Raw genomic sequence first — 20,423 nt, forward strand, 5'->3', positions numbered from 1 at the left:
GACGACGAAGTAATCGTGGCAGTTGACCATTGGCCCACTCATAGCATGGGCCGCGGTCAGCAGCCACAATTCTCAACATCGTCCTCCTCAAATCACCTTTTTCGACGTGCCCGGGACGAGCCAGCATACCTGGTCCTCAATTCCCTCCTCAGCGAACGCCTTCGCCAGCTCGTTCCCATGCTGAGTGAAATGGGACCAATCATCATAATGCATCGGAACGAGGAAATCAGCCTTGAGAGTCCGGAACAGACCAGCAGCCTGCTTTCCATCCATCGTAACCTGCAATGGGCCCTCTGGGAGCGGAACATGGGCATCGCCCAAATTGTAAATCGCAGCCACGACATGGAACTTGGTAGCAATCTGATCCAGTTCCTCAAAGTAGTTTGTATCACCAGAGAACCAAATCGCATTGGGCAAACCGTCTGGGCTGGTACCAAAGCTAGCAGTCGTAAGGATGAAGCCTGTACATTCGCCTCCTGGGAGGTGCTGGCATGGGGTTGCCGTAATTTCAAAGGGCTTGCCTCCGATGTTGACAGAGAGTTTCTCCCATGGTTTCATTCCTCGCACACCCGGACGAGGAGCTAGATTCTTAGCCCCGTCCATTGTAGTGAACACGAGACGACCGTCGAGTAGCTGCCGACCCAGGTCATCGAGATTGTCGGTGTGATCCTCATGACTCAGGAGGACGGCATCGATTGGTGGAAGGTCTTTGATTCCAAGAGCTGGATTATGGCCTACTTTGAAAACACCGACCGGACTCTCAAATTCTGTTCCGGCTGGGGAGAAGAACGGATCGGTCAAGAGCTTGACGCCATCGATCTCGATGATTGCAGTGGCAGTGCCGATGTGGGTGATGGAAATGTTGCTGTTGAAGTTTGAAGGGGCCATAATGATGTATTAAAGAGTCCAGTTTATTTAGAAAAGAGTCTGAGGTGAAAGTGAGCTGAAGAATGACAAGAAGGGCAAAGACAAGGCTATTTATCCTCATGGAATCTCCGCGGACTCCCATTAGGATTAGCGATTATCGATCATTGCGAGAGTCTAAAGTCTATAAAAAATTATCTTGGCGATTTATGATTCCAGAAGAGGAAGTCTAACATCTGCGCCTAAATCCCATCGCCTGAATCCCGTCGCCTTTCATAGATCCTGCATCTGGCGCCTTACCGCTTCGGGTTCTATATTTCGCCAAGACGGTTGAGATCAGCATTTGATTGGTGCACTTCCAAGTACCAATCGCTTCGCCACAACCTCGGGAAATACTCGACCGTCAGATTGCTTATGTCTATGACAATTTCACTGAAAAAGCCGAACTATGCGTGTCAAGAAGAATACAGTCTGTCAGACATGTAGAACACGAAAACTTGGAGTATGGCATGTCCTATCTTTCTCTTCAAAAGCATATCTGACGCGCAACCTAGTGTGATGGCAAACAACCTGTTTGTAGCCAGTGTGCTCTAAGAGGGAGAAGTTGTGACTGGAAAACTCCAGACTGGACCTTCGTTTCTCAAAAGAGCTCTTTGCCGGACGACTCCGCTTCTATTGAGGGCCACACTGCGCTACGTCATGGCCAATCCACGCCCATCCCATCCACCATTCTGTGCAGCCGCCGGTCTCAAATTGAAAATATAACGGAAGCTTACATTCCCAGCGAAGAGACATGTTCGATATTCCCTGCCGTGACTGATGTTCCCAGGATATGTGGAGCATGGGTTGGGGTCTTAGCAACGCTCATTGAGCCCTCAATTGCTTCAAGTCGCTACGAACGTGTCTTGGATCCTGCAGTAAAAGCATTGAGTCTGACCCTCACATCTGCATCTGATGCGCAGAAGGTACAGGGGTATTCTTCGGCAATCGATGCTCTTCGATCAGACACCCAAGTACTCGAAGAGGGCCTAGATGCTGAATTTGCTGCTGCCATAATGTGCCTGGTCCTAGCCGAGGTACTGTTATTATTTGGTCCCCTTATAATATCCAACTAACTCATTTGACCCTAGCTTATGTTCCCCGACTCGCGCTTTGGGCTTGCTATGCATGTAAATGGCGTAGCCAGGCTATTCAAGACAAGCGGACCCGAGCAATTCAAGAGCGGGGCTCTTCAAAGCCTTTTTGTTGGATTTCGCCCTCTATTGGTACGCAGCTATCAATATGCATGATTGCATTCCGGTGTCTAATATTTCTGCAGATGGTTCAAGCCATTCAATCCCGGAAGGCAACATTCATCGCATCAAAGGAATGGATTGAGATACCACTTTCTACTTACAATCTATCTTTGATGCAGCAGCTCATCAATCTCGCTTCAAGGCTTCCATTCCTACTGGAAGAAGCCGACCGCTTCACAGAGACACCCTGTGAAACAGAAAGCTCCCAGGTATCAAAAGTGTGGAACGACTGTATAGAATTACTTTCCCAACTAGAAAAATGGGAGGAAGTACTTAACTGTGAGGGACCAGGCTTCTGGCTCCAGTCTTCTCACTCGCACCCGCTTATACCGAGTCCTCCGGGTACACCTCTCTGGTTCTTGAACATCACCATGGCAAACTTCTGGACACACCTGTGGGCATTTCAGATCATATGTATCGTCGAGCTTGGACGTTTGGAGACTTGGTTCCAAAACTGGGGATCTCAGCTTTTTAAGCAAGACGACTTCTTCTGTTCTGAGCACTCTCAACGAAATTTATATGCCATCTCATGCAAAATATGTCTTGGTATGGAATATCTTGTGCAAGACGACATGAAGTTATTCGGGCCTGCATCTGCAATGCTTCCATTGGAAACTGCTTATAAAGTGCTTAACAAGGAAAGAGAAACTCATATGCAAGAAGTGATATATGTTGAGCGAATAGTGGACTGTCTTGTCGAGAAAGGACTGAAGTCTACACCTTATGTCGTTTATGGCCAATGAGATATGGGCCAGATTCCAATGCTAATTCACATCAGACTCGAGCCATGCAGAGGAACCTCGACTTTTATTCCTCTTATTCCGGTTGTGTTTATCGTACACTCGTTGTGAGCCCTATAAGATGGCTCATTTTCCACTGAACTATCCAATTTCTGTGTCAATTTCGGCCAGACGTAAACCTAATGTCTTGCTCGGTATCTCTAAAACAATTAAATTCGACTACATCATGCATAGGCTGAGTGAAACCAAAATATAAGATGAACAATATTTTCCTATACTGTAGACTTGGTGTTCGGCCCCACAGCAGATCAAGGCCCGTGACGTGTAACACCTCCGTCGACCGATCACTACTCCGCGCTCCTCTTGACGTTGCCTGAGTTTTTGAAGATGAACTAGCCTCGTTGTTCCAACATTGTTTGTCTGCCGATCTCCCGTTATTCGCGACATCGCCTCGTTTTGCTACATTTACGGTTCCCCTCAGCATGAAGAGCGCGTGCACCCAGTGATCTAAGACGGTATGGAGAAAACACGGGTCGCCAAGGTTCGAAAGTCCCAGTCGATGAGACACAAACATCTTACTTACTCGCTTTTTCTCTCCAGGTTGACAATGTGACCTTGTCTCGCCGCGGTGAGCAGGTTGATGGTACCCTCCATCTCACCCCTCACCACCTTATCTTTTCACACACACCCACGGTTTCCACCGAAGACCAGGCCAAGGGGGTGATAGTCAGACCTAGAGAGCTCTGGTTTACGTACCCAATCATCGCATTCTGTACCCTGCGCACGGCTCCCGCAGCATCCCGCCAGCTCTCCTCCATCCGCCTTCGATGTCGAGACTTCACCTACGTCTGCTTCTACTTTGCGAATGAACACAAAGCACGAGAAGTGTTTGAGAGCATCAAACAGTGGACATGCAAATCTAGCCGAATCGACAAACTATATGCCTTCACCTACCAACCTCCCCCACCAGAGAAAGAGCTCAACGGATGGAACTTGTATGACCCGCGCAAAGAATGGGCGCGCCAGGGCGTCTTGAATGAAGGCCAAAGATGGCGACTCTCCGAGATCAATACGAACTACGAAGTATGATACCCTGTCACGCCTTTAACGGGATGCGCTTTGCTAACAGAGGCTGTAGTTCTCCCCGACCTATCCCGCCATAATTCCCGTACCTTCATCGATCTCTGATAATACTCTCAACTACGCAGGACGCTACCGATCTCGAGCGCGGATTCCAGCTCTAACGTATCTCCATCCCGTCAATAATTGCACAATCACCAGAAGCTCGCAGCCGCTGGTCGGTGTCCGACAGAACCGGAGCATTCAAGATGAGAAGCTTCTTTCGGCTATATTCTTGACCTCTCGATCTGAGCGACCTCTAGCAAGCTTTGCCTCGCCCCCTTCCGAGAAAGAACTATCGGATCCGAGCCCTGATAGCCCAGAGTCAAGCCAGATAGTGGTACCCGAGCCGACCAACGCCGAGGACCTGGAAGACGACTTGCTAGCTGCTGCAGATGGTGATACCGAAGAGCAGCGCGCTATTTACGGAGCCCAGCAGTCAAACTTGATCGTAGACGCCCGACCTACTGTTAATGCCTTTGCCATGCAAGCTGTTGGACTCGGCTCCGAGAACATGGACAACTACAAATTCGCTACAAAGGCATATCTTGGTATTGACAATATCCATGTCATGCGCGACTCGTTGAACAAGGTCATAGATGCTTTGAAAGACTCGGACGTCACACCACTGGGGCCGAATCGCGATCAATTAGCTCGCAGCGGCTGGCTTAAGCACATCGGTGGAATTCTCGAGGGTGCTAGATTAATTACTCGTCAGGTTGGCCTAACACACTCCCATGTTCTAATTCACTGCTCCGATGGATGGGACCGCACAAGTCAGCTCAGTGCACTGAGTCAAATTTGTCTGGATCCATACTTTCGAACTTTGGAAGGCTTCATGGTTCTTGTTGAGAAAGATTGGCTTTCGTTTGGGCACATGTTCCGACACCGTTCTGGTCATTTAAACAGCGAAAAATGGTTCCAAATTGAGAATGAGCGAATCGGTGGAGACCCCAACCGTACATTTGGCGAAGGGGGCGGCGCTGGCAAAGCACTTGAGAACGCGTTCCTTAGCGCGAAGGGCTTCTTTGGTCGGGATAACAACAGTCGAGACTCTCTGCCCGAATCCGATGGGGAAATGCAGAGCTATGATTCCGATAGCCCAGCTGGGAAAAAGACTAGCCCTGCACCTCGCTCAAGTGTTTCTGAAAAGGAGTTGACTAAACCCAAAGAGACAAGCCCTGTGTTCCATCAGTTCTTGGACGCGACATATCAGTTGCTTCACCAGCATCCGACTCGATTCGAGTTCAACGAGCGCTTCCTTCGACGACTGCTATATCACCTGTACTCCTGCCAGTATGGTACATTCTTGTTCAACAACGAGAAAGAGCGCGTGGATTCCCAGGCTCAGGAACGAACCCGTAGCGTTTGGGACTACTTCCTCGCTCGACGAGAACAGTTCACAAACCCTCAGTATGATGCCGACATTGATGACCACAAGCGCGGCAAAGAGCGACTCATCTTCCCCCGCGTTAGTGAAACGCGATGGTGGAACGAAGTATTCGGTCGAACAGATGCAGAGATGAACGGACCCCGTCCTTCTGCAAGTGCACCAGCTTCTGCTCCCACTGATAGTCCGAATGGAGGGAGAACCCCGATATTGACAGGCATCGAAACTGCGGACCAGTCGGTTGACAATGGAGTGCCAGCAAAATCTTTACCGAATGCCGTGTCAGCGGGAATGGCAGCTGTGGCGTCTGGTATATCTGAGCTTACTTTACCGAAATCCTCGGAGCGCACGTCTGATACTGATCAAATGAAAGAAATGAAGGAGCTGGGAGTAGAGATGCAATAAGACGAGTCTTGATCTGGGGCATCAGTTTTTTAAGATTTTGAGATTTGGCATTTACGACTTTGATGTATCTTATGGTTGCGTACATGGCGACACGCGGCGTATAATGAAATATCAGACTACCTGGATACCAATACATGTGTCATTGAATATACCAGGAGTTCTTCAGCAAGCAGAATATTTGATACAGTACATCCATAAAGTAGGGCTTGAGCCAATGATGTAATGTTGAAGCCTTGCTGCCTTGCTGCCTGTCACCCGAGGCACAAGGCACTATGCCTAAGTAGGTAAGGCGGCGGCAAGCGAGGGTTGAGCCCTGGCCCAAACGGGCAATCAACCCTAGTCCCGAAAAATCCCCACTAAATAATGCACTCTCAGAATTGAAGCCTCTCTCGACCACGACCTCCCCCTCCGTCGACAAATCCCACCACCACCAGGAACGTCAAAATGGCCGCTGTTCAGGGTGCTATCTCCAAGCGCAGAAAGTTCGTCGCCGACGGTGTCTTCTATGCCGAGCTGAACGAGTTCTTCCAGCGCGAGCTGGCCGAGGAGGGCTACTCCGGCGTTGAAGTCCGTGTGACTCCCACTGTCACCGACATCAGTACGTCGCCCGAATCTCCTATCCCATCTATTTCGTTTGATCGCTTGGTGAAAATTGGACTTGTCGGATCTTGAAAAAAAAAGAGCTGAAATGCTGGGACAATGGTTCACTACGGTCGCGAAGGATCTGCGGATATCGAAAATTGAATATTGGAACATTCAGATGCTAACGGGTGCTTTTTTTTTCTTCCAGTCGTCCGTGCCACCCACACCCAGGAGGTTCTCGGTGAGCAGGGTCGCCGCATCCGCGAGCTCACCTCCCTCATCCAGAAGCGTTTCAAGTTCCCCGAGAACTCTGTCTCGCTCTACGCCGCCAAGGTCCAGAACCGTGGTCTCTCCGCTGTCGCTCAGTGCGAGTCCCTCCGCTACAAGCTCCTGAACGGTCTTGCCGTCCGTCGTGCCTGTTACGGTGTCCTCCGTTTCATCATGGAGTCCGGTGCCAAGGGTTGCGAGGTTGTCGTCTCCGGAAAGCTCCGTGCCGCCCGTGCCAAGTCCATGAAGTTCACCGTACGTCTACACCGATATTGGAAGGAATTGCTGGTTTTGCGCTTTGGGGAATGATTGTGATGGATTAACCACGGCCATTCACCGATGCGCAAGCCCAGTTTCATCCGAAACTATTCTTCGATGCAAGAAAGACTCGCTAACAAAATTATCAGGACGGTTTCATGATCCACTCCGGTCAGCCCGCCAAGGAGTTCATTGACTCCGCTACCCGTCACGTTCTCCTCCGCCAGGGTGTCCTCGGAATCAAGGTTAAGATCATGCGCGGCTCCGACCCCGAGGGCAAGGCCGGTCCCCAGAAGACCCTCCCCGACTCGGTTACCATCATCGAGCCCAAGGAGGAGCAGCCCGTTCTCCAGCCCATGTCCCAGGACTACGGTGCTAAGGCCCTTGCCGCCCAGCAGCTCGCTGAGCAGCAGCGTCAGGCTGAGCAGCAGGCCGCAGAGGCTGAGGGTGGTGCCGAGACTTTCGCTCAGGAGTAAATCTTGTTTTACGAATAAATTAGGCCCGGCTATTCCTTTCTTCTTCCATCTGTCCTAAACCTAACCTGATACTCTACCTCACGCAATCAAAATTACATGACACTTCAAGCCTGGGTTCATTTGCGCTGTCTATCGCATTTTATCGTATTGTTTTGTGGCATATCAGTCTTTTTGAATGGAGGCCTTTTCGAACAATGAACTGGTCTACCTTGAGCAAATAGTAGTTGGTCGATTTATAGTTGTAGGGTTTGATGCATGGCGGCTTCGTGTTTATATACCAGCAAGGTTTCATGGGTATAATCTCTCAATCTACATGAGACCAATATTTTTTTTCAACCCAACTGAAGGTTGAGCCGCTACCTCTTAGAATCATGCCCTTCAATGTGATAGTGAAGCTAAGCCAGACTGAAGTCAAGCTTCTGGGTTGCTTGTCAACTGTATTTGCTCAGTGATTAAAGATCTACGCAAGTCCCATATGGGGCATAACGTATTTGACGATTTCACCAAGCAACTTTCTGCCGATTTCATACAGTCTAGATATGTCAGTAATCGTTATATATAATGAAATAATAAACAAGCAAATGCTTCGCCTGCACTGTCCATGTATTTTGCAGTGACAATGCAATACATGGACGATAAAATAGAGAATAAAGCGGATCATCATACTACAGTAGACATCATAAGCATTTATGTACTTTTTTTTCATTGCTTTTAGCCATTTTCATAGCTGAAATCAAAATAACACTACTGACAATCATATCCCCCTCATGTTATCATCTAACTGCGTCACTGGAATCTAGACCCACAAGCATTGGCTCTAAGAATAGGCAAACTCTAAACAAGCTTGTTCACAGGAAAGCCTCGACGTTGAGCTCCAAAGTACTGGTAGGGTACTTCAGACTGTAATTTCCAAGCACGGTTGGGTGCAGGACACCGAAAGCACCGATGACAGACTCCTTGCCGGCAACGCGGACGTGAATGGAGGCGGCCATGCCGGGGAAGTACATAGGATCTAGAAAGAGATTGTTAGTTCTATATGATCTCAATGGATAGGACTAGTTAATACATACCATCGAGCTCCTTGATCCAGTACTGTGAGTCGCTGGCGGCGGTGTTCTCAAGACCCTCCTCGCTGGTGATACAGGCGCTCTTGAGCATGGCCATGATACGGTCGAGAAGACCGTGGACAATCTCGAATCCACTGGACTTGCCGTAGAAGGCAGCGGCAAAGTGTCTCTCGTTACGGCTCTTGCGCTCCAAGGAAAGATCTTTGAAGGCGACATCACTGACCTCGAAGATCTTCATGGGAATAGAATGGTTCTTGTTTTCACCGATGGTCTTCAGAAGACCCGGGATCAGGCTGGTGCGGACAACCTGGAACTCGAGGGTCTTGGGGTTGGCCAGCTTGACGGCAGTGTTTCCGTCATCCTTACGGTTCAACCAGCCGAAGTTCTCGTCGTGCGAGCACAGGATCAGAGGCATCACCTCGGACCAGCCGGCCATGGCAGTCTCCACACGAACAATATCGGTGAGCTTGTTAATGGGAAGAGGCTTCGCGACTGTGCCGGAAATGTTAGGGAATTCACGTGGGAGAGAGTTGAAGCCGTAGGCGATGGCTACATCCTCCATGATATCGCACTGGTGGAGGACATCAGCGCGGGTTGCGGGAACTTCAACGTCAATGGTATCAGGGTTGTTTGCGGAGGGTCTGGCGCGGTAGGCCATCTTGGTGAGACGGCTGCTGATTTCAGCAGGGCTGAGGTTCAAGCCACAACATTGGTTGATGTAAGACACCTCGGCCTGGGTGGTGCGGGGAGTAAGATCAGGGCTGACACGAGTCTCGTTGTTGTGCTCCGAGACAATCTGGACGGGTTCAATACTAGATATGGGTTAGTATGTGCTTCTGCAAATAAAGTAACTAGCAACCTACGTGAAGGGCTCCGCGGTGTATTGCGAGAACATGGTGACCATCATCTTAGTCACAATATCAAGCTTGGTCTTATCAAGAGCTGTGATTTCGATGAAGACATTTTTGGTGTGCAGGCCGATCTTTGAGTGGTCACTGTTGATAATGGGGGGCAGGGAGCAGACAGTCCGCTTGGAGTCGTAAATGACCGGGTACACTGGGGAGTCACGAATGATGTGCAGGTACTTGCCCAATTGCGGGTGTTTCTGTTCAAAGTCAGACAAATGGATCCGCCAATATCAGTACAAAAGCTTCGCTTTACCTCGTAGAAGTTCATCAACTCCTCGCCGTTCATCTCTTGGGTCTGGTTCAATGGGGTGAACTTGATGTCCTTAGGAGGGTGTGCCTCATAGGTGAAGGGACCCTGGACGGTATCCAAGTCGTGGGTACCAATTGATACTAGAGTTCTTTGACGAGCCAAGTTCTGGTGAAGCTTGTCCTGAAGAGCAATGAAAGACTCGTAGCGAGCCTGGTCGAACTGGACATTTCGTAGAATGGCACCGGAAACATAGGGTCTGACCTTCGTGGTCTATATCTGATGTTTAGTACGCGAGCTTCTAGCATACGTGAAAGGGTATACCGACGTCTTCCTTCACAACAATCTGCTGCAACTGTCCATTCGGCGGCGGGACCAACTTGTACTCGGGGAGCGGCTTGCGTTCCAGGAAGATGTTGAGCATGAGCGCAATGCCCTCGAAGCACAGCAGATCATATCTGCAAAATTTCTCAGCCTATATCTCCTCCAAATCATTCCAAAGGCGCATGCATACCGGTTGGCGGGGATCTCAATCTTGAGCTGGGGGGCCTCTTGCACTCCGTCGACGATGGGGCGGTCCGAGTTTGTAGTCTATTGGCTCTCAGCTTGCGGTCCTGATGGAAGTCATATTTTCTGGAGGAGCATACATCCTCGTCAAGTTCAATACCTATTTTCCGAGTTAGCCCACGTTCCGCATGACCACCTGACAGGCTACTTACCGAACTCGAAGCACAGCTCATCGAATTCCTCCGTAGTGTAGCTAAAAAGGTGCGAAGACAGATTAGCAGTGTACAATTCCACACTGAGCCACATTGGACGTACTCTCGGCCCAGCTCCTTGAAGAGAGCGGCCTTGTCGACCGAGATGGTGGGCATGGTGGGGGGTTGATGCGAGGCAGTTCTGGAGAAATCAGTGGGAGGCTCGGATATCAAATTGAGAGTAATTCTCAAGTATAGCGAAATGGATTTTAGGGAAAGACCGTACAGACGAGAGAGATATGCGCAGTACAAAACTCCAAAGAGATGACTCCGATGGGAAATTCTGCCCGCAAGCCACCACCGCCACAGATATCCCCCTCTTTTGTGACGTGTATTGGTATGGTCATTCCCTTCCGTCATTGCCCTTTTCCCGCCTTCACCGCCGGTATGTCATTTACCCTCTCTGTGTTTAGTGAACAAACCTCGCTCCGTCTCTACCAACTCATCCCCTTGTCATCTCAAACCTCCCCCCACACGAAGATTCGGAGTGGTTTTGAAAACTCATACCGCTTCTCTTTAGTTCATGAAGACGTCCTCTGCCTACTTTCAACCATAAGCCCCCGTGTCAGGTCTATCCACCTGAGATCACCTCTTTCCTCAGAACTGGGACCTGCCACATCCTTGCCTTCTAGGCCGTTTCCCTTGATCTCACAGCACCTCTGAAACTCACAATGGAGGGCCAGAACGAAAACGACGAGCTCTATCCCATCGCTGTGCTCATTGACGAGCTGAAGGTACCCACAACCTCCCCCTCCTACAAGTGGTGGTAGCGAATATCGGAGCTCACAGTTTATGACCCCATAGCACGATGATGTCCTCCTTAGACTTAATGCAATTCACCGCCTATCCACCATCGCGCTCGCTTTAGGCCCCGACAGAACCCGCGAGGAGCTTATCCCATTCCTGGATGGTTGGTTATCCCGCTCATCTTCCTGATGATCGAATCCACCTGACATTATTCATCGCTAGATTCCGTGGAGGATGAGGATGAGGTCTTGACCGCGCTGAGCGAAGAACTTGGCAACTTTACAGAATACGTTGGGGGTCCGGAGTATGGCCACGTGCTCCTGTCTCCGTTGGAGAATTTGGCGGCCATCGAGGAGCCTCTGGTCAGAGAAAAGGTACATGCGACTTGGTTTTTGATATGAGAGGAAATTCTGACCCTTTTGATCAGGCCGTTGAATCGCTCAACAAAGTATGCGAGCAACTCTCAGAGAGTCAGGTTGAAGAGCACTTTGTCCCTCTCGTCTTGCGCCTGTCAAAGGCAGACTGGTTCACCTCAAAGGTCTCCGCAACTGGCCTCTACTCCACACCATACCGCAAAGCTACCCCCGCGCTGCAACAGACCCTCCGACAGCAGTTTGGTGCCTTGGTACACGATGAAACCCCAATGGTCCGGCGACAGGCGGCAAACAACTTGGCCAAGTTTGTGAAGGAGATGCAGAGTCAGGTTGTTATTGATGAAATAATCCCTCTTTTCCAATACCTGGCAGGTGATGATCAGGATAGCGTTCGTCTGCTCACTGTGGATATTCTTATCGCAATTGCAGAGGAGATTCCCAAGGAGCAACAACCCAGCCACGGTGTCTTGCTCACATCGCTGCGCAGTCTGTTTGAGGATAAGAGTTGGAGAGTTCGATACATGGTTGCCGATCGCTATGAGAAGGTTCGTCAGCGGATTATCCGATCTTGGTATCAATGATATACCAGCAGTACTGACACAAACTGTAGATTGCTAAAGCTGTCCACGAAGAGGTCATTACTCGTGACATGGTTCCTGCCTTTGTCAAGCTTCTGAAGGATACGGAGGCCGAGGTTCGCACTGCGATTGCTGGCCAAATTCCCGGTATGATGCGCTGTTATATTTGTCGCTTGTAACAATGACTAACTTTTTATATAGGCTTCTGTCATTTGATCGACCGCGACACTCTTCTAAATGAGATCATGACTAGTGTAGAAGACCTGGTGTCTGACCCATCTCAGCATGTTCGAGCTTCTCTGGGTACTCAGATTAGCGGACTTGCGCCCATTTTGGGCAAGGACGAGTTCGTCCCACTGATTTCGATGACCCAAAACAATCGCTAATAAACAACTTAGGACTATTGCTCACCTCTTGCCTATGTTCCTTCAGATGCTTAAGGATGAGTTCCCTGATGTTCGCCTGCACATCATCTCCAAGCTTGAACAGGTCAACAAAGGTGAGAAAAGTTTATTGTCTGGCTATGAGAGGACTTTGCGCTAATGCATCTATAGTTATTGGTATCCAGCTTCTGTCCCAGTCCCTTCTTCCCGCTATTGTTCAACTGGCCGAGGACAAGCAATGGCGCGTGCGCCTTGCCATCATTGAATATATCCCTCTTCTCGCTAGTCAATTGGGAGTCGAGTTCTTCGATGAGCAGTTGAGCGATCTTTGCATGGGATGGCTTGGAGATACTGTCTTTTCAATCCGAGAGGCTGCTACTGAGAACTTGAAGAAACTTACTGAGGTGTTTGGAGTCGAATGGTCGAAGGCTTCTATTATTCCCAAGGTGATGGCCATGGGACAACATCCCAACTATCTTTACCGCATGACAACATGCTTTGCTGTTTCTGTGAGTTCTCCCTGATTTTGCGTATATCTTTTGATCTCTAACTGTGATTAGACCCTTGCCCCCGTTGTCACAGTCGACATCATCGAGAGCTCTCTTCTCCCTATCCTGGAGCGTCTTGTGACAGACGATATCCCCAACATCCGATTCAATGTCGCCAAGTCGTACGCTGTACTCATTTCTACCTTGCGTCGTCTGCCGGCCGATAAGACCTTGGTTGAGGTTGAGAAGTCAGAGGAAACTATTGCACCCTCACCTCAAAGCCAGGAGTTGATTCAGAGCAGAGTTGTGCCCAGTTTGGAGAAGCTACAGGAGGACGACGATGTGGACGTCCGATATTTCGCTACAACTGCTGGTGGCAACCAGGATGAGACCATGCAAACCTCCCCTTAAATTTTACGCAATTGGATGATAACATCATCTGCTCTTTGGGGAAAGACATGATTCGGATACCCGCAGGCAAGGGACAGGACGTGGTACATTTTGTCACGTTAGAGAACAACCAGCAAGAAACTGGGATGAGCTGTCTTAGTGGCGTTTTTAATGTAGAGAGCTTGGTCGACACATAATCATTGAGCCGTCTAGAGTAGTCTCAAAAGCAAATGCGAGATTCTTGATAACGCCTTCCATTCTAGGATATTGTAGAATATGAACAGCGTTCCTCTGGCATATGAGTTATGACATGTCAAAGGTCTACGGCCTGCATGCTCTACACAATTGTGCAATGGGTTGCCCAATAGGTGATTTTGACGCGTCAACCCTTGAAATGCAGTTCATTTGTCAGCGAGCTTGGGGAAAAGTATAAGCCGACCACGTTGCCTCAGAGATTAGACAGTGCAATCTGCTTCCATTGCCAGTGGATGCTCCGTATATATTGAATACCCATTGGCTACTTCACTAGCATCAACCCTTTTTCGCTTGTGATTTCAGCTTATGAAAAGGACACCTCTCACTGAACCGGCACATCTGAACCCCAGTTTATTCATTTTGTACCATATACGGAGCTGTTGGACCGGACGAAAGCCCCTCTCACAGCTCATATTCAGCATTGAATTGTGTCAGCAAGTGAACAATGCCGTCGTCGTGGCCCTGGCATTTTGTTTCCCTCTCCGAATCCGACAAGCTACATCGCCGGGACCTTATTGATCTTCGAGGACAGTATGCACAATGGTCTATCGCTGTAGTCATTGTCGCAGTACGCGTCATCCGGACTCTGACAACGGCCTCGGGAAAGGCATCAAAGCCAGCCCGTGGGCAACTTTTGTGGTGGGACCGCCCACTTGTTTCCGGGTGGATAGAAACTCGACGGCAGTATTTTATCTGCGGACTCTGGCTATCATGGCTTCTGAGCCTTTCGATTTGGAACAGTGGAGATGGTATGATTCCAAACATGTCAACCAAGACCAGCCAAGAATCAGCTTTTAACATATCTCGCAGACTATCTTCATTTGACTAAAGCATTAGGTCATGTCGGCCTGTCCCAGATTCCTATACAAGTCTTGATGTCTCCAGCGGCATATATCTCAACTACGAAACCAGGAGCTTCGTCTTTGTGCGCGGTGTTGACTGGGATCTCTCAACGAACTTTGACACCTTATCACCGTCTCTTCGGTCGAATGGTGATCTCGTCTCTTCTCCTCGCTCATGCTTCGCTGTATATGAGCTTTTTTGTGCAGAACAGTCATCCCGAATTTGGTCTCTTGGTCTTCAAACGAGTCCGTGACTTTGATGTGCAATGTGGCCTGCTTGCGATCTTCTCAGTAGTGTCCCTCTTCCTCTTTGCACGACCTCGTGGAGCTAAGCAGAATGGATTCCAAGGTTGGCTAATGCAAGGTCCCGTCCAAGAACGCAGGCGCATGTTCTACCTCTACCATGTCCTTTTGGTCGTGGTGTTGTGTGGTGCCGCCTACTTCCATGTCCAGCAGGCGCAAAAGTACATGACCCAGACTTTTGTGGCCTCAATACTCAATGGAGTCTGTTCATGGGCCGTGGTACAATGGGGAGGTCGATAATAAAATAAAGTATGTAACATTGAGTGCTGACAAGCTAACAAAGACCCTGTTTCTGAGCTGCCTAAAAGAGTGGAGATATATAGCTCCACCATTCGATCAATTAATGAACATTAATTGAACATTCGGTATCCGGAGGCTTTATTCAAGCCTTTCTCCAAGCTTTCAGCCCTGTACGAAATTTCAGATATGTCTTCCTTCCCCCTATCATTGGCGAGGACAATAGTGGCTTGCCCGGAGGGGTTACAGCCGTATAAGCGCCATCTACACCTTTGGGCATTCCTCACATGGAAAGCAAGGAAGCAGAAGAATGCAGTATAATCTTGCATAAATGTATCCATCTCTATCTTTACTTTTCTCTCTCCCTCCGACCCCTAGGGCTGTTGACAGAGATTACGTATTCTGCGCCCCCAAGTCTTGGCGCCATTAATAGCCAGTCTCGACTTTCTGGGCTCCCTCCCTACTCTTAGTCCTGTACGTGTGCTCTTCACCCATGCCTCACCCAAATGGCAGCATGCGCGTCCAACGGCTAATTGTATTGCTGGCAATTGGCACCGTCGCCTGTCTTTCTCTTTTATTATTACGATCCTCAACCCCTACCCCGAAGCCCGTCGACATACCCCCTCCCGAACCGATCCAACACCCCAAATTCGAAGGGGAGCAGACAAAATGGGCCCCTGAGAAGCAACACCCCGTTTCGCGCTTGATCGAAAATGCGCAGCAGAACTTCGATCATGCGCGGTCCCGGCAGTCGCAGACCCTGACCGAGGCCGTGGCGGAGTACCAGCGCCGTTATAACATGCACCCCCCGCCGCATTTTGACAAATGGTTCGAGTTCGCCCAAGCGAAGGGTGTCCAGTTCGTTGACGAATTTGATTCTATCTATCACTCTCTCTTGCCATTCTGGGGCCTCAAGCCCGCCACCATTCGTGACCGGGCGCGGGAGACGCTTGGATTTGACAATTCCGTGCTTGGAGTCCTGATCCGTGATGGAAAAGTGTCCTTGACGGATGGCGGTGGCGATGATCGGAAATGGCAGCGAGACGCCACGGCTGGCATGATGGAAGCCTTTGTCAAGTACTTGCCAGATATGGACTTGGTCTTCAACATCCACGACGAGCCTCGCGTGATTATCCCTAGCGCAGACCTTCGACGATTGGTTCAGACAGCGAAGGACCAAGCGATTCCCGCCGCATTCAAGAAACCTAATCCGACCAACGCGTGGTCCCCTCGTGCTTCGGATCTCAACAAGGGCGACCGTATCGATGAAGTGCGCACCACTCGTTTCAACCGCTTCGCTCACCAGCCGACCTGGACGAACTCTCGAATCTCCTGCCCCGTGGATAGTCCCGCGCGCTCCCTCGATGACGACGCTCCGGATGACGTTAGCCCCTATGCGTACGGTGAACTAGGTTTCATTTTTAACACTACGGCGGCCTCCGACATCTGCAACACTCCCTCCCTCCGCAGCACATATGGCTTCTTTGACCGGCCTAACGCCTTTGATATCGTCCACGATCTGTTCCCTATTTTCTCGCAGAGCAAGATATCCAGCTTCCAAGATATTCTCTACCCGAGCCCTTGGTACTGGGCGGACAAAGTGCCATATGACAAGCACAAGGACCATGTTTGGGAGGCCAAGACCGATCGCATGTACTGGCGTGGCTCGACAACGGGTGGATTCTCCCGCGCTGGTGGCTGGCGTCGCCAGCATAGACAACAGCTGGTTGACAATGTCAACGGGTTGGGAAATACCAAGATCATGGTTCACCAGCCGGACAACACATGGGTTTCACAGGAAGTGAGCCGGGACATGAACCGTGACTTGTTCGATGTCAAGTTCACATTCATCGGCCAGTGCGACCCAGACGACTGCAACGCGCAGATCGAATACTTCGGCGTGGTTAAAGCCGCTGGACAGCAAGATGCGTGGGCACACAAGTATCTGCTTGACATTGACGGTAACGCCTTCAGTGGACGTTTCCATGCTTTCCTCCATAGCAACAGCATGGTCTATAAGATTGCCATTTTCCGCGAATGGCACGATGAGTGGCTGAAGCCCTGGGTACACTATGTGCCTCTCAGCTTGAAAGGCAACGAGTATACCGAGAGCATGCGCTACTTCACCAAAGAGGAAGAAGGCAAGAAGGCTGCTCTTCAAATTGCCAACCAGGGTCAGCGCTGGGCCCAGCAAACGTTACGAAATGAAGACTTGGAAGTTTGGTTCTTCCGGTTACTCTTGGAGTAAGTTCTACTCCTACGTTTCTAACTTGATTTCCTTGCTAACCTTCTCCCAGGTATGGCCGTTTAGTCGACGACAACCGTGAACAATTGGGCTTTGTCCTCTGAGCAACCTAATATTCTCTCACTAGTGCTCTGTATATACTCCTCCCTTTCTTCCCGAGTGTCTTTGTGTTATGTTTTGCTGAGCCTCCCTTAAGCCCCATGTGGGTACTCGACGAGATCATGGCTTTCCCCGACCTTATTTGTTTTTCCCTGTTGAATTGCATCGACATGCATGTTTAATACCCTTTTCTTATTCCTCTTGTTCTATTCTCTTGGAGGGTTTGATGGGTTTAGACCCTCCTGATGATATTCGGTTGCATGTGAAGAGAAATTTGGCGTTTGCCGGTATGGGAATCTTTTGAGATCAAACATGTAACATCTCTATATTGAAACGCCTCTGTATACTTATAATATGATCCTTGTGCTCTCATTCCACCTTGGGATGTCAGTCAGAATCTCACCAAGCAATTCAGGGGGCTTCACGTTAAATCTAGAAGTTTGATGTGCTCTTTTTTGATATGCTTGCCAAGATGCTTTCCCTCTTATTCATCCAGAGATTATATACTTCTGTCAAATGTTCTCAGCACTTCGCCACAACGTCTTGCCCGCTTGTCTCGGGTGTAGACAGCCTATGATGCAGCCAGGCCAGAGATGCAGTGGCGACTGATCGACATAACCACATGACATGGATACAACGACGCAATGGACAATTTGAAAACAGAATATCACGCTCATCAACCGCACTGAACAGAAAAGTGAAGACTTGGCCTGTAACTAAATCTGAGACATCCAGATGACTAAGCGTCGTGACGCGACCTCGGATGGGCGCATTTGGCAGTAGCTCCGCTCGTGAATTTGTGGCAATGATGTTTGCTTAGCTTTATATAACTTCCTCCATGCCTCTGACTCCTGGCTACTGACACCTATTGGAAATATCCATGGTTAATTGAGTTGGTCGTCACTATGGCCAAGTTCCTATTCCGAGCGTTGACTACGCTCCTCGTATTTAGTTATGGCCTCTTTACCATTGTTCTTTATGCCCTGATTGCCCTGAAGAAGGGTACCTATTTCAAGCGTCCTACCGAGAAGGAGAAACTGGAACTGCAGCTTGGTGAGTGCACTGGCTACTGGCGATCCAGTGCGAGATGGGATTCATAGATTTGAGCTAATGTCTGCATTGCTGTATAGCTCGTGATCGTCTCTGGAACCTGTCGGAGGACTTCAAAGGTCTTTCTCACCACATGCTGACCTTGCCGAGCGGGTTCAAGTTTCACTTTGTTGCCAATGACAAGCCTAATACACCGGAAACCCTCAATTCCGATAAGCCTCTCGTCATCTTCATCCATGGATTTCCAGATAGCTGGGCTATCTGGCGACACATACTCAAATCACCTGCCCTCCACGAGGCTGCCTCTCTGGTTGCTATTGACCTACCCGGTTATGGAGGCACCGAGAGCTTGGATAAATACAGCGCTACAAATGTGCTAGAAAAATTGACCGAATTGATTATCACTCTTCGCACCCAATATGGTGTGGACTCGAGCGAAGAAACCAACAAGAAGAGGGCTATCATCGTTGCGCACGATTGGGGCTGCGTCTTGTCGATGCGCCTTGCCGAGGAAGCTCCAGCTCTGGCACATCGCTTCATCTTGTCTAATGGACCAACAGTAAGTCCCACAAGCTCTCACCCACAGAGCACAGTATCAAGACTGACGACTCGCAGATGAAACTCATTAAACAAAATATCAGCCGCAGAGTTTCGACAACCAGGAAGATGCTCGGCAATGCCTGGCGCTCACCACGCGATGCGCGTGTCCCACTCATGCAGGCACTTCGCAACATCGCCCCCATCGGCCGCCAGATCTTCTTGTCAGGCTATATCTTCGCCATGCAACTGCCTGTGCCATTTGCACACCAATTCCTCACCGGTGGAAACTACTCCCTTCTCAAGGGCGTTCACGTCCGCGCCTCCGGTGGTAGCATAACACCCTATGATGCGGCGGAGGGTATGGCAAGCAGCATGGGCCCATCAGTCGCCGAATTCAAATCCAAGACTGCGGTAGGGGATGGATACCCCGCCACCTTGGAGACCGAGCGCGAATTTGCGCACACAATGCACATGGCCGGTTATTACCGCGATGGCGCGTCGATTGCACGCTGGACGAAATCCATCGAGACAATCGCCAGCCTGCATAGCATCTCCAGCGGAAGTGAGCTGCGCCGGCCGAGTAGCGGTGCTGGATTATTCGACGATAGCCCTGGACTCAAGGCTAGCTCCACTATCATCTGGGGCGAGCAGGATATCGCGCTTGACAAGAGAATTTGTCTGGATGGGATGGCTGATTTCTTGGTTAATAACAGTCAGATTGTTTTGCTTCCGCGGTCGGGACATTGGACGCCGATTGAGACTGAGAGCAGTGCAGCTTTGATTGCAGCTGTTGAATGGGCTGTGCAAGGAGAACATGGTGACATCGAAACTCCCCTTGCGAAAACTTACCCCGGGGCCAAGATTACTGCTCGTCGGTGACCGTGTCATTGAAAGTTGGGAACTTTGGAACGTTGGAATTTGGCAAATGGATTTGACATATCCTTAACAATCTTTTTTATAAAAAATTGGTTGGCAAATTGCCGACTCAACGCCTCGTATTTATGGGCAGCGCGTCTTATTGCGGGCAACTAGAGCTAAGGCGGTTAGCAGATGACCGGGGGTGGACGTCGCCATGGCCTCTTCTGTTTCAGTTTAAGAGATCGAAGATGCAGAAATGGGTTGATACTGGGTTGAATGTGCGAATAGATAGGCCTTGCAATTGATGTAGAGAGAGTGTTGGAGGCAAATCCTCCTCAAACCCCGGAACTCCAGAACCAGGCACGATTTACCCGCGTGAGGGGGCGCGGAAATCATCCACTTCCCCTCGTCTCAAGGTCTGTGTGTCTGACACTTTCTTTTCTCTTCTGTCAAGCTTCAGTCTTAGCTCTTTTAGCTACTTTCTTTCCCAACACATTACCCCTGGGCAACCCTCGGGACATGCAGTGAAGAACCGCTGTTTTCGTCCAACCTGAGTCCGGGCCAGGTACCACAAATCACACCCGACGTGAACACGTCCAGAACTAAACCGTGGGTTAATTATAGGGCCCTTTATATTCTTCCATTCTCTCCTTGGTTG

The 20,423-nt window shown here is 49.7% G+C and overlaps 8 protein-coding genes across 8 annotated transcripts; 6 read left to right on the forward strand and 2 right to left on the reverse strand.

Annotated features, from left to right (window-relative positions):
• Window positions 1–87: 87 nt before the first annotated feature.
• Window positions 88–888, reverse strand: N7511_010057 (MBL fold metallo-hydrolase; the record flags this gene model as incomplete). The annotated part of the gene is made up of 1 exon (XM_057132434.1): window positions 88–888. One exon carries the CDS (start codon window positions 886–888, stop codon window positions 88–90), a length of 801 nt encoding a protein of 266 aa, XP_056980422.1.
• A 2,528-nt stretch (window positions 889–3,416) lies between these two features.
• Window positions 3,417–5,813, forward strand: N7511_010058 (phosphatidylinositol-3-phosphatase YMR1; the record flags this gene model as incomplete). The annotated part of the gene is made up of 3 exons (XM_057132435.1): window positions 3,417–3,440; window positions 3,500–3,982; window positions 4,038–5,813. The coding sequence occupies 3 exons, from the start codon at window positions 3,417–3,419 to the stop codon at window positions 5,811–5,813; spliced, it is 2,283 nt and encodes a 760-aa protein (XP_056980423.1).
• Window positions 5,814–6,257: 444 nt separating this feature from the next.
• Window positions 6,258–7,396, forward strand: N7511_010059 (40S ribosomal protein uS3; the record flags this gene model as incomplete). Its single annotated transcript, XM_057132436.1, has 3 exons — window positions 6,258–6,411; window positions 6,604–6,917; window positions 7,070–7,396. 3 exons carry the CDS (start codon window positions 6,258–6,260, stop codon window positions 7,394–7,396), a joined length of 795 nt encoding a protein of 264 aa, XP_056980424.1.
• An 848-nt stretch (window positions 7,397–8,244) lies between these two features.
• On the reverse strand, window positions 8,245–10,493 carry N7511_010060 (phenylalanine--tRNA ligase subunit beta; the record flags this gene model as incomplete). Its single annotated transcript, XM_057132437.1, has 9 exons — window positions 8,245–8,408; window positions 8,467–9,275; window positions 9,327–9,568; window positions 9,625–9,891; window positions 9,929–10,076; window positions 10,133–10,209; window positions 10,266–10,285; window positions 10,338–10,378; window positions 10,441–10,493. The coding sequence occupies 9 exons, from the start codon at window positions 10,491–10,493 to the stop codon at window positions 8,245–8,247; spliced, it is 1,821 nt and encodes a 606-aa protein (XP_056980425.1).
• Window positions 10,494–11,047: 554 nt separating this feature from the next.
• Window positions 11,048–13,357, forward strand: N7511_010061 (protein phosphatase 2A structural subunit TPD3; the record flags this gene model as incomplete). Its single annotated transcript, XM_057132438.1, has 9 exons — window positions 11,048–11,110; window positions 11,181–11,286; window positions 11,346–11,497; window positions 11,551–12,042; window positions 12,108–12,222; window positions 12,277–12,421; window positions 12,474–12,574; window positions 12,630–12,967; window positions 13,019–13,357. 9 exons carry the CDS (start codon window positions 11,048–11,050, stop codon window positions 13,355–13,357), a joined length of 1,851 nt encoding a protein of 616 aa, XP_056980426.1.
• Window positions 13,358–14,036: 679 nt separating this feature from the next.
• Window positions 14,037–14,976, forward strand: N7511_010062 (ferric reductase-like transmembrane domain-containing protein; the record flags this gene model as incomplete). Its single annotated transcript, XM_057132439.1, has 2 exons — window positions 14,037–14,340; window positions 14,402–14,976. 2 exons carry the CDS (start codon window positions 14,037–14,039, stop codon window positions 14,974–14,976), a joined length of 879 nt encoding a protein of 292 aa, XP_056980427.1.
• Window positions 14,977–15,466: 490 nt separating this feature from the next.
• Window positions 15,467–17,322, forward strand: N7511_010063 (putative capsule-associated protein CAP1; the record flags this gene model as incomplete). Its single annotated transcript, XM_057132440.1, has 2 exons — window positions 15,467–17,217; window positions 17,271–17,322. The coding sequence occupies 2 exons, from the start codon at window positions 15,467–15,469 to the stop codon at window positions 17,320–17,322; spliced, it is 1,803 nt and encodes a 600-aa protein (XP_056980428.1).
• A 900-nt stretch (window positions 17,323–18,222) lies between these two features.
• On the forward strand, window positions 18,223–19,786 carry N7511_010064 (alpha/beta fold hydrolase; the record flags this gene model as incomplete). Its single annotated transcript, XM_057132441.1, has 3 exons — window positions 18,223–18,370; window positions 18,448–18,926; window positions 18,983–19,786. The coding sequence occupies 3 exons, from the start codon at window positions 18,223–18,225 to the stop codon at window positions 19,784–19,786; spliced, it is 1,431 nt and encodes a 476-aa protein (XP_056980429.1).
• Between the last annotated feature and the right edge of the window lie 637 nt (window positions 19,787–20,423).

Source organism: Penicillium nucicola (assembly GCF_028828085.1).
Source record: "Penicillium nucicola strain IBT 29836 chromosome Unknown utg000010l, whole genome shotgun sequence".
In the NCBI taxonomy this organism is placed as follows: domain Eukaryota; kingdom Fungi; phylum Ascomycota; class Eurotiomycetes; order Eurotiales; family Aspergillaceae; genus Penicillium; species Penicillium nucicola.